The following is a 15,963-nucleotide window of genomic DNA, read 5'->3' on the forward strand; positions in this document are numbered from 1 at the left end:
AAAAAGTTTAAAATTAATATTCTGTTTGCTACGAAGCCCTCAAAGAATTTTCAGCTCTCACAAATGTACCATGTGAGCCAATTTCTCTGCTACACAGTTATCTTCTCACAACGTAAAGCTATATGTTATCCCCATGGGTATCGACTATCAATTTAATATATATTGGATCTTAGTCAGCAGCGGTGGCACACACACTTAATCCCAGCACTCGGGAGGCAGAGGCAGAAGGATCTCTGTGAGTTCAAGGACAGCCTGGTCTACAGCATGAGTTCCAGGACATCCAGGGCTATTACACAGAGAAATCCTGCCTTGAAAACAAATACATGTGTGTATGTGTGTGGTATGTATTATGTGTGTATATGTACATATATGTGTTATATATTATATGTGTGTGATATATGTATGTATATATGTACGTGTGTGTGCTCTTTTCCCAGTTTTTTTTTTTTAACAAGGTCTCGCTCCTGTTGCTCAGGCTAGCCTGGAACTTACTATTGTAACCTAGGCTGGCTCAAACTAATGATCCCCCTGTCTCAGCTTGCTAAATGTTAAGGCTTACAGGTGTGTGCCACCAAAATCAGCTAAATTTGATAAACTTTAAAAAAGAAACTAGCTCATTTGTTACAGTAATGCAATATTTATATTTATGGCACTTGTTCAAAATTACATTAGCGCATTTAATATGAAGAAGTGGCCATTGTACTCCAACTTTTCATTCAGTTTTCTTTCTGTCTATTTTATTGATGTTCTATTTATTGAAATGTTGCTGCTTGCTGAATTTAATAACTAAAAGCTATAGCCTTTTTGTTTGTCATATAATATTTTTTGTTGTATTTAACAAAAGTTCTGGTCCAGAGCTAATTGGAAATAACCTTTCATTCTACCAGTTCGACCAGTCTGGTCACCGTCCCAATCCTTGCTGGCCACTAGGTGGCGCTGAAGGACCATCTCCCGGCTACTTGCGTGTTCCTGGAGAGGGCACACACTAGAGAAGTCTCAAGGTCACATAGCAGGTACTCTCCAGATGCCCTGCGTGGAGCTCTCACGAGTGTGCGTGCACAGTATTAATACACAGCCTGTGGTACTTCTAGCTCCTTCAGGACACACCTATCTTTAAACTCTATTGGATCTACCAAAAAAAAAAAAAAAAAAAAAAGCACAAACAAAAAGTCCAAATTTTCCAGTCACAGAGACTCCAATCCTGGGGAGCCCAGCTGAAGAGTGGTAACAAACACTTCCCCATCCTGATACTTTTATAAAAGGTCAAGACCTTTTTATTTATTTATTTATTAGATTAAAAAAAATATCAATCCAAGTTCCCACTCCCTCCTCTCCTCCCACCCGACCCCCATCTAATCCTCAGAGAGGGTAAGGCACCTTGGAAAGTCCAAGGCCCACCCTACTACATCTAGGCTGAGCGCAAGGTCAGTCAAGACCTTTTCAATGGATTCTTCCTCTGTGAAAGAAGTCAGCACCAGACAGGGCAAAGAATGAAAGACTACAGCCAAGTGTGACACCACCTCATGTATTAACGTTTCCAACCAGGTACTGGGGACCGGGAGTCTGGTTTCCACCTTGGATATCTCTGCTCTGGCAACATTTCAAGCTTGCCCAGACTCAGATTTCCACATTTCACTAACTTCCACTTTGCTCGCTCTGGTAATCTGGCAACCAGGTTTGTGGGCTGAATGTGATAGAAGCAAACTCTGCCAACTGTGACCTTGAAACAAACCCTGTCTCCCTTCAGCTGCTTCATCAGAGTGCTTAACCACGCTAACAGGAAAAGAAACTGAGGCACTCGGTAAAGGCAAACTAAGTGCTGGGGATAGGCGACCTGTATTGGTGAATACATAAGGTGTCAGGAGGGTGGAGCTCCCAGGGGTAGCAAAGATGCTCCCCCAGCCCTTCCCTTTGACTACTCCCAAGTTGTCTACGTCACCATAAGCTAGTAATAAAATAAAGTGTAGTAGTGCAAATTGCTCCACTCAGCACCGAGGTGACAGAGCAAGAGGCTTGTGAATGTGAAGCCATGCTGGGCTGCACAGACGACCTGTCTCAAAGGGAAAAGAGAGTTTACCCTAACAGTCCTCGAGGGCTTACATCTTGATCCGCAAGTGGGAGGCAGAGAGACTAGAAATGGCCTGGACTTTTGAAACCTCAAAGTCTGCCCCCAGCAACACACCTTCCCCAACAAGGCCACACCGCCTAATCCTTCCCAAACAATTCCTCCAACTAGGAACAAAGTATTCAAGCATATGAGCCTATGAGGTCATTCTCATTCAAACCACCACAGAAAGTTCTGGAAAAGTACTTTGCCTCCTAATTGTTGAAGTAGAAACATCTAAGCATTGTGCTTGCACATGTATTTCTACAGTTCATTTCCAAACAGCAAGACAAAATATTGTGAAATAATGAGTAGAAATGTTTCCTAGATTATTAGTTTGAATTTTTTGTAGGTTTGAAATTTATGACGGTGAAAACAAGTCCAAAGTAACTAAGAAAAGAATAGTCCAAGTGGCTAGTAAATTTAAAAGTAGGGAGTTGGAGGGGTGTATTAATAGCTCACTTGGCAGAGTTCTTGCCTGGCAATCTCCGGCAGCACATAAGAACATGATGTTGCACATCTACAATCCCAGCACTCTGGAAGTGAAGGCAGAAATCAGCTTAAGGTCCTCCTCTGCTACAGAGCAAGTTCAAGTCCAGCCTGGGCTATATGAGAATCTGTCTCAAAAAAACAAACACTAGAGTGGTGATGGGGGGGAGTATCTGTGATGTGACAGCCTTGGTAGAGGCGCTGCACTCAAAACTGCCGAGGCTCCTCAGTACAGACTGGACAAAGTTTAACGTCCCTTCTTTCATTGGAGACTTTCCTGCTAAGCCCCATTACTCCTGCAAAGGCAGTTCCTGGGATAAGTCTAGCTAAGGAAGGGGGAAGGGAATAAAGGTCCAGGATTCCCAGCCCAAATATATCCATCTTCCCCTCAGCCATCGCCCTTACCTTAACATAATAGACCACCCCTGTGGGAGAGAGAGTCCTTAACCAGTGTTTGCCAACTCTGACCTGGTCCCAGAACTGCTCTGCAGCCATTGGAAGAACAATTCAAAGTCACCAGAGGTTTCTGGCTCTTATTTCTATGTGATTTTTTTTTTTAGTTCCTTAAATTCCAATGAAGTGTCAGCCCCCTCCCCCACGGAGGTCATGCCATCTGGCCGCGTGTCAACCTAGATTAAGAGAAACTCACTTAACTAGTTAAGCATGACTGTGTTTCCAGAAAGAAGGAAGATGCTCTTGGCCAAAAGGGCAGGCACTACAAAAAGGTGTGTGTGGGAAGAATGAGCATTCTCTCCCCTCACTCCCTCTTTCTCTCCTGAGGCTCAACAGCATCTCTGCTTGCTCTTGGACATCAGAACTATAAGTCCCTAGCCCTTTAGCCTTAGACAAAAAGCTTTACTTTCAACCCTTGTTAGCCTCGCTTCTCTGCTTCTCCAGCCTGCAGATAGCCTAAGCAGTTCACCTTTCAGCTGGGAAAGGGCTGAGCTCGTGTCTCCTCCACCTCTCTCCATTCAGCCATAGCACTTCCTGTCTGTACAGACCCTCCAGACTAATGGTTAACTAGTGACTAGTTCCACCCTCTGATCTTCAGGCAAGCTTTCTTTGTTAGAGCATAACAAAATATCACCGCACTCAATAATCAGGCAGACATTAATCCCAGCAAGCAGAGGCAGGAGGATCTCTGTGAGTACAAGAGCAGCCTGATCTACATAGCAAGTTTCAGGTCAGCCAGGGCTACATAGTGAGACACTGCTTTAAAAAAAATAAATAAAATAAAATGAAATAAAATGAAATAGACCTCTATAATTATAAGAGGTACCTTTCCTCTCTTCTCCTTTTTTCTGGAGAACCCTCACCAATGGAGAGGACTTTATAGAAACCATCTAAAGAAGAATATTAAGCAATATTTAAGTAATTAGACCTCCTGAGTATTTTAGGTTCAAAAGAATAGGCAAGGGGGTAGCTGAAGAAAGTAAGCTGAAAACTGAGAAGGTAGTCGGTCTTGGAGACTCACAGACAGCAAAGGTGGGCATGAAGGGAGGTTGGAAGCCAGAGAAACAAATGTCTAAATTCACATCCCTCCCTCTCTCCGATTTCCTACCAGAGCGCTACACTGGCTGAAGCAGAGAAAAGCTGCCAAGCAGCAGTGTGTGGCCATGTTCATCCTGGGCAGTTGGCCAGGTATGAAGGATGAAGAGGGAATCTGAAAGGCTCCAGAAGACACCCAACTCACTGTAAGAGCCTGAGTCAACCCCAATGATGGAGTCACTATTGTTTGTGTCACAGTGGGAAGAGGCAGCAAGGTCAGAGGTTTTCCATTTTTCTTTTTCCCAGCATCGTCTTCATGAATGGTCAAACTTCTCCTTACAGTCACAATGCACAGGGTCTCTGGCTTCCAGCAGAAACCAGGACAAAAGGAAACCACAGCCTTTATACTCATAGTTCCTCCTGTTCCCACTTCTTTAGCTCTGCCTGGAGACAGAACCTGACGAGGGCTAGTCAAATTTCTTACTTTAGTCTACAGCACCAGTTCTCACTCTGTGGGCCGTGATGTCTTTGGCAAACCTCTTATCTCCAAAAAAAAAAAAAAAAAAAAAAAAGGCATTTACATTACGATTCCTAACAGTAGCGTAGTTATGAAGTAGCAATGAAAATTTTATGGCTGGGTTCCCTACAACATGAGGAACCATATTAAAGAAAGAGTCACAGCATTAGGAAAGTCAAGATCTGCTGGTCTAAAGGCTCAGCAAGGGTTCACCTGAGCTCGCTGGAGGTGGAAGACCAGACAACTGCTGTTTCTGCTGCTGCGGGGAAATGAGAGATGGCTGTTAAGAAACCCAACAAGATTATTCACTGGGTCAGATGCTAATCCTAGCTCATGATTCCAGACAGTGAAAACTAGGGCAAGGGTTACTTCAATAAAGCCCATTGCTAAATCAATGAACAGAGAATTCTGCCATTCTCCTGGGCCTGCTACACAAGGAGGTAAGTAAATACGGGCTTAGGGTTTGGGAGTTGGACAGAGTTCAAATCTCACCCCTGCTACTTGTGCCATCTGGACCATGTCAGTTATTCTCTGGAAACCTGGACGTTTTTGTATACTAACTGTTGTTTAGTTCACTCCTTTCTCTAGAACAATGAAAATTAAATGGAAAAACAAATCCCCAATACCTGCCACTATCTACACTTCTCCACCCTGGTACTCAGAAAATGAGAACTCAACCCTCATGCATGTACACCAGCTCTCCACAGTAAGGGGTAGGTTATATAAATGTAGTGATTCTAAAATTTAAAAAAGTCAAGCCCGAGTCTACTTAAACTTCTTTTCAAAGCTCAAAGAAAGGAGTCCTAAGTATTCTTAAATTTCAACCTCCTACACACCCCCAGTTATTGCTAGAGTTCAAAAATAAAAGGAAAAAAAAAGCTGTGAATCAGGCATGATAGTGCATGCTTTTAATCCCAGCACTCCAGAGGCAGCGGCAAGGGGAGCTTCTTTCTGCTCATTCCACCTCTTCTACATAGCGAGATCCAGGCCAGCTAGGGTAATACAGCGAGACCCTCATCTCAAAAGATAAATACACAACTATAAAAACAAATTAGCAAATCCAGTCTTGCATGCAATTTTAGATTTTTTTAAAGATTTATTTATTTTATGTATATGAATGCTCTATTCTGCATGTATGACTTTATTTCAGAAGAGGGCACCAGATCTCACTATAGATGGTTTGTGAGGCACCATGTGGTTGCTGGGAATTGAACTCAGGACCTCTGGAAAAGCAGTCAGTGCTCTTAACCACTGAGCCATCTCTCCAGTTCCAATTTTAGAATTTTTAATGTATATGTCCATCAACCTTCCCAAGGTGCTTTTCTGATGGAAATGGCTTGTATTTCAAGAAGCACCTTTATGTAAGGGCTCAAATGTGCTGAAACCGTCAAGTGTTTCTAAGAGCCTCCTCTGCCTAGTAATTAATGACTGTAGAATGAGCGGGAAGCCATTTCTCATATTCAAAAGCAACAGGAATGAATCACAGGTTAAAACACGAATCTGGTTATGGTGCTTGGATACCAGAAATCCTTTGTTACTAAGAGCTCTGAAGAAAGCTTTGGGGCTTCTGAAATTATTTTCAAACTTGAACCCCAGGACATACTTTAATACCTGGGGGTATAAAACGTTTCAGGTGGCACTTCAGAGTTACACCAGGAAAACACAAAAGGAAACATAAAACTAGCTGTAACCGTGTGATAAAAAAGAAGGCAGTGTCACCTTTGATCACACTCTTCTACATCTTACATATACACATACACATCCCATACTGAACCTCACAGCCGAACTATCCAGCCAGTCTTCCTTCCTCATTGAACAACCTCCTCCTTTCCCCCACCTGTCATCAGCCCAGTGAGCTTTACTTTAAGGAATCTCAGATATGACAGTTGTAAAAGTCAAGGAAAACTTAAGAACTGTCAGACTGAAAGGCATAATCACATGATCCCTGACCCTAGACTGGGAACTTTTGCTAGAAGCCATTGGGACAACAGACAAAACTTGAATCGGATATCTAAGTGAGGGGGATTTGAGGGTTCTCTTACCATTCTTTTACCAATGTGTTTTTGGAAAATAAAGCTGTTATGGTTTAAATATAAAATGTCTCCCACAGGCTCATGTGTTTGGTCCCTGCTGGTGTCACTGGGGGAGATTACGGAGCCTTTAGGAAGTGGAGCCTTGCTTTGAGGCTTTTTAATTTTTAACACTTTTTATTTCATACTTGCATACGATATATTTATCCTATCACCCCACCTCCTCCTAGATCTGCCCCTTCTCCTAATTCATGTCTTTGTGAATTTTGTAACCCGCCCAGTCCACTTTGTGGACGCAGCAGGAGTTACACCCTTAAACCTGGCTCTCCCTCTCCAGAAGCTGCTGGATAAACGCTAGTGAGTGCTGGGACGCTGCTCCACCAGTGCAGGCAAGCACAGCTGCTCAATTCCTGAGAGTGGCGGTCCTGTGCAGGCGAGGTTTCACAGTGGCCTTCCCTAATCCCTCGTTCTTACAGTCTTTCTGCCTTCTCTTCCAAGATGATCCCTGAGACTTGCAGAAGGGAGTTGTTCATTTATGGCTAAGTACTCCACAGATGCTTACTCTCTGTACTGATCAGTTATAAGTTTCTGCATTTACCAATGTCCACTGTACAGAAAAAACTTCTCCAAACTGGGTGGTGGCGGCACCCGCCTTTAATCCCAGCACTAGGGAGGCAGAGACAGCGAATCTCTGTGAATTCAAGGCCCAGTCTAGTCTACAAGAGCTAGTTCCACAGGACTGGCTACAAAGCAACAAAGAGAGACCCTGTCTCAAAAAAACAAAAAACAAAAAAACTTCTCCGATGAAGACAGAGCTGCACTAATTTATGGGTATGGAAAAGCAAATTTAGAGGGCACTTTGATACTATGGCCCTTTAGCCCAATAGCAGTAATGCATCCACTTCTGGGGGCTATTAACTTCCTAGCCACTAGTGTTTGGTCAGATCTACAGAACCAGGTATGTTTCCTCCTATGGGTCATTTCCCTTCCCCTCCCCATTACACTATAAAACAGGTTTGGGAACCCCAACTAATTAACTTTGTCTGCAAGCCCTGAGAATAAGAACCCTATTGCAGCTGTTTCCATGCTCCTATACAAAAATAGAGAATCTATCAGCAATGTGGAACCCTGTCCCATACCAGAAAGGGCACATGAACCCCATACAGCAAATGGAGGAAAGGAAAGAGGTCACCAGGAGTGGGTACTTGAAACCAAATAAAAACCTAGTCCTTCTTGTCAGTGATTTTCTAGCTCTAGGACCCTTTTCAACCTCAAAAGTCTATACTGCTTGCCAATAAATCTTTGCTCTTGATTCAGACTTTTCCTGTGCCTCATCACTCTTTAACAGTCAGAGGAAAATAACCTGAACCCCGGCAACAAACTCTAAGGAGCCTGTGAGTAAAAGGTAGGGATAGGCAGGGTCAGGTCACTATTAATCCAAGACTAAGAGTGTAAGAGCAATTCTAGAGAATATGAACTGAGGAACTTACAGAAGGCAGGAGGGGTGGGATAAAGACCTATGTGGCAAGATATTCATCTAAATGGACATCAACAGACTGTTAAGTGGTGCATAATCAAATGCAATTTATGCCATGTTTGTAAAATCCCACTTATTCTATTAACTTCTTTGACCCATACCACAGAAATTTCAATTAGTACTTATTTTTCCTTCTGACTGGACATCCATGTTTTACTAAACCCTGAGGTTGAAAATGGCATAAAAGTCCTAAGTTGTTCTCCATGAGTCCATCCCTAAGCAAGTTCTTAAAACAGAAATTCAAATGAGCTCTCTACACAACTACACAAATACAACTTGACCAGGATGAGAATTTATCAGTGAAAACACAAGTACACTGTAGCGGTGTGAATGAGAATGGTCCGACAGGCTCATACTTGAACAATTCATCATCAGGCAGTGGCACTACAGGAGAAGGATTAGGTGTGGCCTTGCTGGAGGCAGTGTGTCAGTAGGACTGGATGTGTAACTCTCAGCTATTTTACCAGCACCATGTCTACCTGTGTGCCACCATGCTCCCTTCCATGTAGAGGATAACTAAATCTCTGCAACTATAATCAAGTCTCATTTAAATGCTTTCTTATATAAAAGTTGCCTTGGTCATTATGTTTCTTCACAGCAATACAACAATGACTAAGACATAAACCAAGGCATCAAACTGCAAAGCATTTGCAGCAGGAAAAGAACTTGATGCTCTGTACACCTGGGCATTTGCTTTTTTTCCACTTGGATCAAGTGGATGAAAAAAAATAAGCCTACACCAAGTCCCAGAGGCCTACAGATTTAATACTGTAAAGCTAATACAGATTATAGAACACTCACAACGGTAAGTTATCTGCTACTAAAACCCATTCTACAGATAAAATTACCCATTCATCTTCAGGTATGTGAAAATTGGATAACACAAAGGGTATATTTCTTGTTTTTATTTCAACATTTAAAATATTCACAGGTGAAGTATTCGGTTCATTGACACCTCCATGGAAGATGTACCAAACAAAGAATACAGGCATTCCACAATTATTGAATTACATACTTCTCACTATATGCATGTTTTACACTACAGTTTATCTGGAAAAACATCTTTCTTAAAAAAAAAATTTAGTGTTTCTCTACATTAAATTTCCATAAAAAGTGAACCACAAAGAATTTCAGAAGAGATAATAAATATCACTCAACAGTTCTTAAGATTTTCAAGCTTTTATAGCAAACACTGTGCTAACATTCCTATCAAGAACACTTGTACATGTTCAGTCCCCTTTCCTTCCCTATAGCGAGGCCAGGATGCATTTTTCTCCATGATTCCCTAAGTTGCTGTCTCTAAGATATTATGCAGAAGAGATTAGTTATCAAGGGATCTTGGCTCAGTAATGAGGTAGTATTTCCCAAGATTTTAACATTTGTGAAGCAAACAAAGGAAAATAGTTTTTCTTTTTCAGTGATTTCTTTAAATGAAATGCCAAGGGCACTGGAAATTGGCGAGAGGAAAGAAAACCCATTCGGAAGCCTTGCTACTGAGCATAGTAAAGGGTAGGTACGAATTATTTCAGTATTACAAAATAAGTAAGATATTTATGCCTCAAAATATCAAGCCTTCTTCCTGGGAGAACTCTACGATGGTCAGTGTTAATTGCCAATTTAACAGACTCTAGAATCACATGGAAGATGGGCCCCTGGTATGTCTGGAGCACTATGTTGACTCCTTGGCGGTGGAAAATAGAAAGACCTGCCTGCCCACCGAGGATGGCATCAGTTCATGGGCTAAGTCAAAGACTAAAATGAGAAGGAGAGGAACTGAGCATGCATTTGTGCTCTCCGCTTCCTGCCATTGTGACTGTGAGTCAGAATCCTCCTCCTCCTGTGTGCTGCTCTTGGCAGGGCACTTTGTCACAGTGACAGAAAGAAAACTAAGACACTGAGGAGAGACAGGAATCTGAATGCAAAATAGATGGACTGTACCCTTTCTCTTCAATATGAGTTTTAACTCTCTTAACCTAATTCTCCTTTTCTACACACATAAGGAAAAAATTTAGTAACTCTGGTATACTACCTACTCTGTAACATTAGTAAGTGAATTTAGCTATAAACCTAACAAATTATGCCAGAGAAAGTTTTCCATGTGGAGATTTTATTATGCTAAGCAGCAGCAATGCCTAGATAACAGGTGACAGCAGCACCTCTACAAAGTGCATGGCTGAAATGCATACATACTCTGAACTCATGGCCTAGGAAATTTATCTATTATTCCCTCTTCATCTACACTAAAACTCAAGTTTATTTCCTAACTACCCTTTCTCTAAATGGCAAAATACTTTACAAAACTAATTATGTTAATGAAATGCACCGCTATACTCCCAAATAAGAAGAGGAACCTCAGGAACGAGGAAGGTAGATACAATACTTCTTCAACACACGCTATACTCCAAATAAGAAGGTACATACAATATTTCTTCAACACTTTGGTACCTATCAAGGTGAAATAAGTGAGATTTCTTTATCAATTTGTAATAACTAACATACTAAAGTTACCTAAAGAATATCTGTGGGAGAGCAGGTTAATTATGCAAGACCCAGCAGGTAGATTTTTAAATTAAATCCTTGACAATTCTATAAAATTTTTAGACAATGGGAACCGAACTTGGAAATAAGATAATGCATTTCTGATATGGCAGCCCTTATTGGCAGTTAGTATTTACAAGTCTTTAAACCATTCTTGTTACTGATTATTATACCTACCACTGTCATATTGCTGTCACCAAAATATCATATGCCTACCATTTAATTTCAAGAGAATTCCTTTCTCATCACAGGCCAGGTCCCTTCGGTGTGGTGAGTTTCTTTGTAGGCAGTCTTTCCCTAAGGAACACTGCCCTATTCACTGGGGCACTAGCCCTGAAATCTATGGCTGCCTATCATTGTGGTTAAATGAAAACCAATCAACAGTGTCTATCAAATTTAGTTAGCATGAAGTGTAGAAGTCTCTTGTCCAAGTCTTAAAAACTGTACACATAACTTACCATGACAGTAAAGCTCAGTGACACGTGTACATATAATCCACACTCATTATTAGAATATAATAGTAGGCCAATAAAGTTTCACGAGTTTTACTAAAGTCTAATCTAATTTAATAGCTGACTTTACAGACACCATCCCAATGTGAATAGTGTACTAAGTGAAAGCTCATCAGACATCAAAGTCACTATGTTCTGTAGTCTAAGCAACACCTACACAGAGATATGAGTAATGACATACACTTGCTTGACGTTCTCATACAAGTCATGTTACCAAACAACGATCTGCTAATATTAATACAGTAGACTTGGAAGGCAATAACAACAGTTTGGCTTTCCAAACCAGCATAATATACTCAAATACGGAGTGATGTAAAAATTGAACATGAAATAATACGTTATTAGGGAAACTGAAGAAAAAGTAAAGTTTTGTTGTGAAGAACAAACTTCAACAAATTTGGTTGAAAAAAAGATACTGAGTATTCATTTTACAAAGCAATCCTCCTAGCTCAATGCAATATAAATCCTTCTGAATATGCCTATGAAGGTTGTTCTTTTGGTCTTAAACAATAACTAGTCTTTTGATCAAAAAAGGCTACAACAGTAAGATTGTAACGATCTGGCTTTATTTTACACTAGGTAGGGGGGCACAAAGCAATCCTCTTTAATAAAGTTGACATTTAGCTTCACTCAGAATATTTTAATAATGCACATTAAAAAAAAGTATTCACTTTACAAATTGTTCTGCAATCCAAATATACAACAGCTTGGAAAACAACATTTAGAAAGCAAAAGCCAATGTAAAAAGACAGATTGAAACAACTACAACAGTACAGTTTGATATGGCTCAGATTTTACAGCTTTCTTACTGCATCATCTATGTCAGAAATCTGTTCCTTCAGCTGGCTCCATTGCTCCATGTTTAAAGAAATACCTAAACAAAGTTTAAGAAATATAAGGTGAAAATCAAGCTGCCTTGGGGATTTTGATATTTCCAAATCCTTTATCAAAAGTGACATTTTACTTACGTACATTTTTTAATGTTGAGGACAGAATCGACTTCACACATGACACACCCCTCCTCTAGTTCTAAGCTACTTCATCAGCCTCAAAACTGCCATTTTAAATGGCACAATACTAGACTATTGAGGTCTTGTAGAGATCTATATTGAAATATTAAAATCTTTTGTTAACCCCAGATTCAAGTTTGTATCCAGTGCATCTGCATAATGCACTCTGATGAATAAGAATTAATGATAATTTGAAGATATTTCACAAATATGTACAGGCTAAGAGTTAGGACCCAGATTCGGCATAAGAGATTGCCATTATTTCATCCTGTGACTGTCAACAATTGTTCCATATTTCCACCATAACTCAAGGTGTTAGGTACCGCACTGAGTTCTTCCATGAGCATGCATTTCACTCTGGGAAGCTCCCTAGAGAGTGACTCATAAGAAGCATGGTAGAATGCAGAGTACACTCTGGATTCCTACCTTCACTAGCTGCATGTTCTAGGCTCACTTTCCCAATCAGTAATTGAGACTTACATATCCAAGAGTAATTATAATATATTAAAATGGGTAATACGAAACCTTAGTATATTCACATATAACATACAATATTATATTATACATAAGCAAGCAACATATTTTTTAGAAAACTGCTGAGGGACCATGAAATTGCAAGGAGAACACAGTAATGAACAGCATGTAGTAAAGGCTTTGAGGCTGAGTTCCTTCAGTAAATGTTTGAAAAAATGAAATCTGGCATTAGCCACCCAGAAAAATCCTGAATGAAAACTACAGACAGGAATTAAACAGCAAATATAAAGAGGAAGTGTGAAGTAAATGCTATCTGCCACCTTTGACCACATGCAGAATAGTCACTTATTTCATGGGTACACACATGTGCACATGTGTGGCCCCCCTGTCCAACAGTTTACAGCAGCACAGGTAGTATCCACTGTCTCCTTTCTACCTCTTGGGCCCTGGGGAACCCTGGGGATCATCAGGCTTGGCACAAGAGCCTTTTTTTACCTGCTAAGATACCACACCTTACTGGCCCAAGATCAACTAGAGCACTTAACTACACAAATTTAGGTTGTGTAGTGGTTAATCTTTTACAGAAGTTTATTAGAATACTAATATACAAAAAGTCTCACTATGACATTTCCGTACATGTAAATCATGTATTTTGATTGTGTTCACCGCCCACTCCTCTCTAGCACCCCCTTTCCTACTCTTCTTGATTACCTTCCTCTTCCCAACTAGTTTTCTTCTACTTCTGTGTGCATGCATTTGCCAACAGGTCTCACTAGTGTTGCTCCCTAGCACAGGAGTGACAAGTTAACTTGGACTATCAACCTGACAGAACCATCATGAGCACGCGGCTGGGTGTGTCGTGGAGGGTGTTTGCAGACAGGCAGGTTAACTGAAGGAAGAGAACCCCCTAAATGTGGGTGACACCATCCCACCTAAGGCCCCAGGCTTGATAAAAGCGAGAGACCAAGCAGCAGGCCCTCATCTCTCCACTTCCTGACGGGGCCCCATGTGACAGCTGCCATGTGCCTTCAAACTGAGCCAAAATAAACCCTTTCTCCCTCGTCTTGCTTTTGTCCCATATTTTATCACAAGAAAAGTAACTTAATACAAGTTGGCTCAACCAAAGTTTTCTAGCTGCTTGGTGACAGAATAAAATGTTTCTACATGCTAAGAGGCTTGCGACTGGGCAAATCACCTACAGTAAATGGACAGAGACCTACTTGAAGAATTCTGTCCTCAAGAAGAGCCTGTTGGAGCTAAATCCAAAGGGAAACACTAAACACAGGATTTTTCTGTTTCTCGTTTAAATTTCCCAAGTAATAACTAATATGCCTCAGAAATGATGTAAAATCAAAAAGAAAGTAAGTTAACAATCAATTTAAAGTGAAATTAGGATTCATTACATTTCATTTTAAAAGGATCAACTGAGTAATGCCAATTATTGACCTGTCTTCACCCTGCATGCAGTCAACACTAACATCAAACTAAAGAAATAAAAACTTTACCTTTTCTCCCTGGTTTCATTTCACCTTCTGAGTCCATCCAATATTCTCTAATATCAATTAGAATTTTTCCTTTAAAGTCCCGAACACTGACGTATCTCATCTTCCCAATCTAGCAAAAGGGAAAAGAAACTCATAAAGAGAGCAATTCACAACTTGCTGCAGGATAATGGCACTTATAATCCTGAGAGTAAGTACTCAACTGTAACCAAGGGAAAATCACTGCTTAGAAAGACGTAAGGGAACAAAGCAAATCTCCAATTTCCACATGGGGGAATAACATGCACATTTGTCCACATATGACATCCTAACAATGACTTTCAGGCGTCTTTCTCATTCTTTGCCTTGCCTAGAAGCTCACTGTTAAGGTAAGTTGGCTGGCCACAGAGTACTCAGGATCTGCCTCTCTCAGTGCTGGCAATATAGGCCTCTACAACCAAATCCAAATACCTGATGTGGCTGCTGAGGACTCAAACTCAGATCCTCAAGCTGCACAAGTACTTCCACCTACTGAGCTCTCTCCCTTCAGCCTCACTTTTAAATTTATGGAAATTACTAATAAAATATCACACCTGCTAAAGTAAATAGAACAGATGCCCTGTGACAAAAACAGACATGACATGTTCCAAAAAGGCCACTTTGGGGTATATAACTCTCAAGAACTATTTAACAGACTGGGTATATTCTGAGAAATGCAGTCTCCTGTGCGAACATCAATAAGTACTTAGTGAGACAGCTTACATACTATGGTACCAATCCTATAGGACCCTTATTGTAAATGTGCTCTATCACTAACTGAAACTTGAAGAGGTAGATAATCATACATCCAAAAGACTGGAAGTAGGGTCTCCCAAAAGATATTTGCACATCCATATCCTTAACTGCACTAGTAACAGTTAAGTAAAAGCAACCCAAAAGTTCATCCTAAAAGAATGTAAAAATAGCCAAAGAATATGACTAAAAATATATATAAAAATCAATGCATAATAAAATCACTTTGAATTCCCAATACTAAACTGAATAAAAAGGAAAAGACTAAAAACACAGAAGATATGCAGCAACTGTGATCTTATACTGCCAATGATAGAGTAAAATAATACAACTTACTTGGAAGATAGTTTGGTTTTGTATAAGGTCAAATCATATATATACATATATATATACACACACATATACATAAATGTGTATATATATATATTTAGCAAATATTGTTTTTACCCACAATAAAGAATACATAAAGACTTGTACTCTAAGAATATTCACAAAACCTTTGTTCCTAGTAGCCCAAGACTCAAAAACTGTTCACCCAAAGTAAATGGAAAAACAAATAATAAAATAATCCTAAGAAAGGGCATTTTAGTACACAACACAGTATTAAGAAGCAATCTTTATAATAAAATAATTACTTATCTGTAGGGATATATGTACTTTCTTGATAAAAACAAAAAATACAGAAAATATAAAGCCATTTAACAAAATAAAAACCAACAAAACACAGTGGGCTTACTGTCTACTATTTCAAAAAGCCCATCCTTTATCTATCTTCCTAATGCAATAATCAAGCCACTATTACTAATAAAAATGCAGGCCTTCTCTAGTACTAAGCAATCGTCTGAAAACCAATGTGAAAATAAAAACCATGGCTCCTCCTAGATACACTTTCAAAAGATCACCTGTTGAATGTCCTTAGACCCTAGGATTCACAAGAACCTTTCCACATGAGGATTTAAAAACCAACATGATTTTTCCTTAGTGAGAAAAT

The 15,963-nt window shown here is 40.1% G+C and overlaps 1 protein-coding gene across 1 annotated transcript in view; it reads right to left on the reverse strand.

The window, feature by feature from the left end:
• Window positions 1-11,759: 11,759 nt before the first annotated feature.
• Sub1 (SUB1 homolog, transcriptional regulator) overlaps window positions 11,760-15,963 on the reverse strand; it is a 12,227-nt gene continuing 8,023 nt past the window's right edge. The window contains exons 4-5 of the mRNA XM_005356638.2: window positions 14,205-14,313; window positions 11,760-12,089 (exon numbers count right to left, since the gene is read on the reverse strand). Of these exons, the coding sequence (XP_005356695.1) occupies window positions 12,010-12,089; window positions 14,205-14,313 (189 nt within the window). The 3' untranslated portion in view covers window positions 11,760-12,009. The remainder of the gene's footprint in view (window positions 12,090-14,204; window positions 14,314-15,963) is intronic.

This window comes from Microtus ochrogaster, chromosome 19, assembly GCF_000317375.1.
Source record: "Microtus ochrogaster isolate Prairie Vole_2 chromosome 19, MicOch1.0, whole genome shotgun sequence".
In the NCBI taxonomy this organism is placed as follows: Eukaryota; Metazoa; Chordata; class Mammalia; order Rodentia; family Cricetidae; genus Microtus; species Microtus ochrogaster.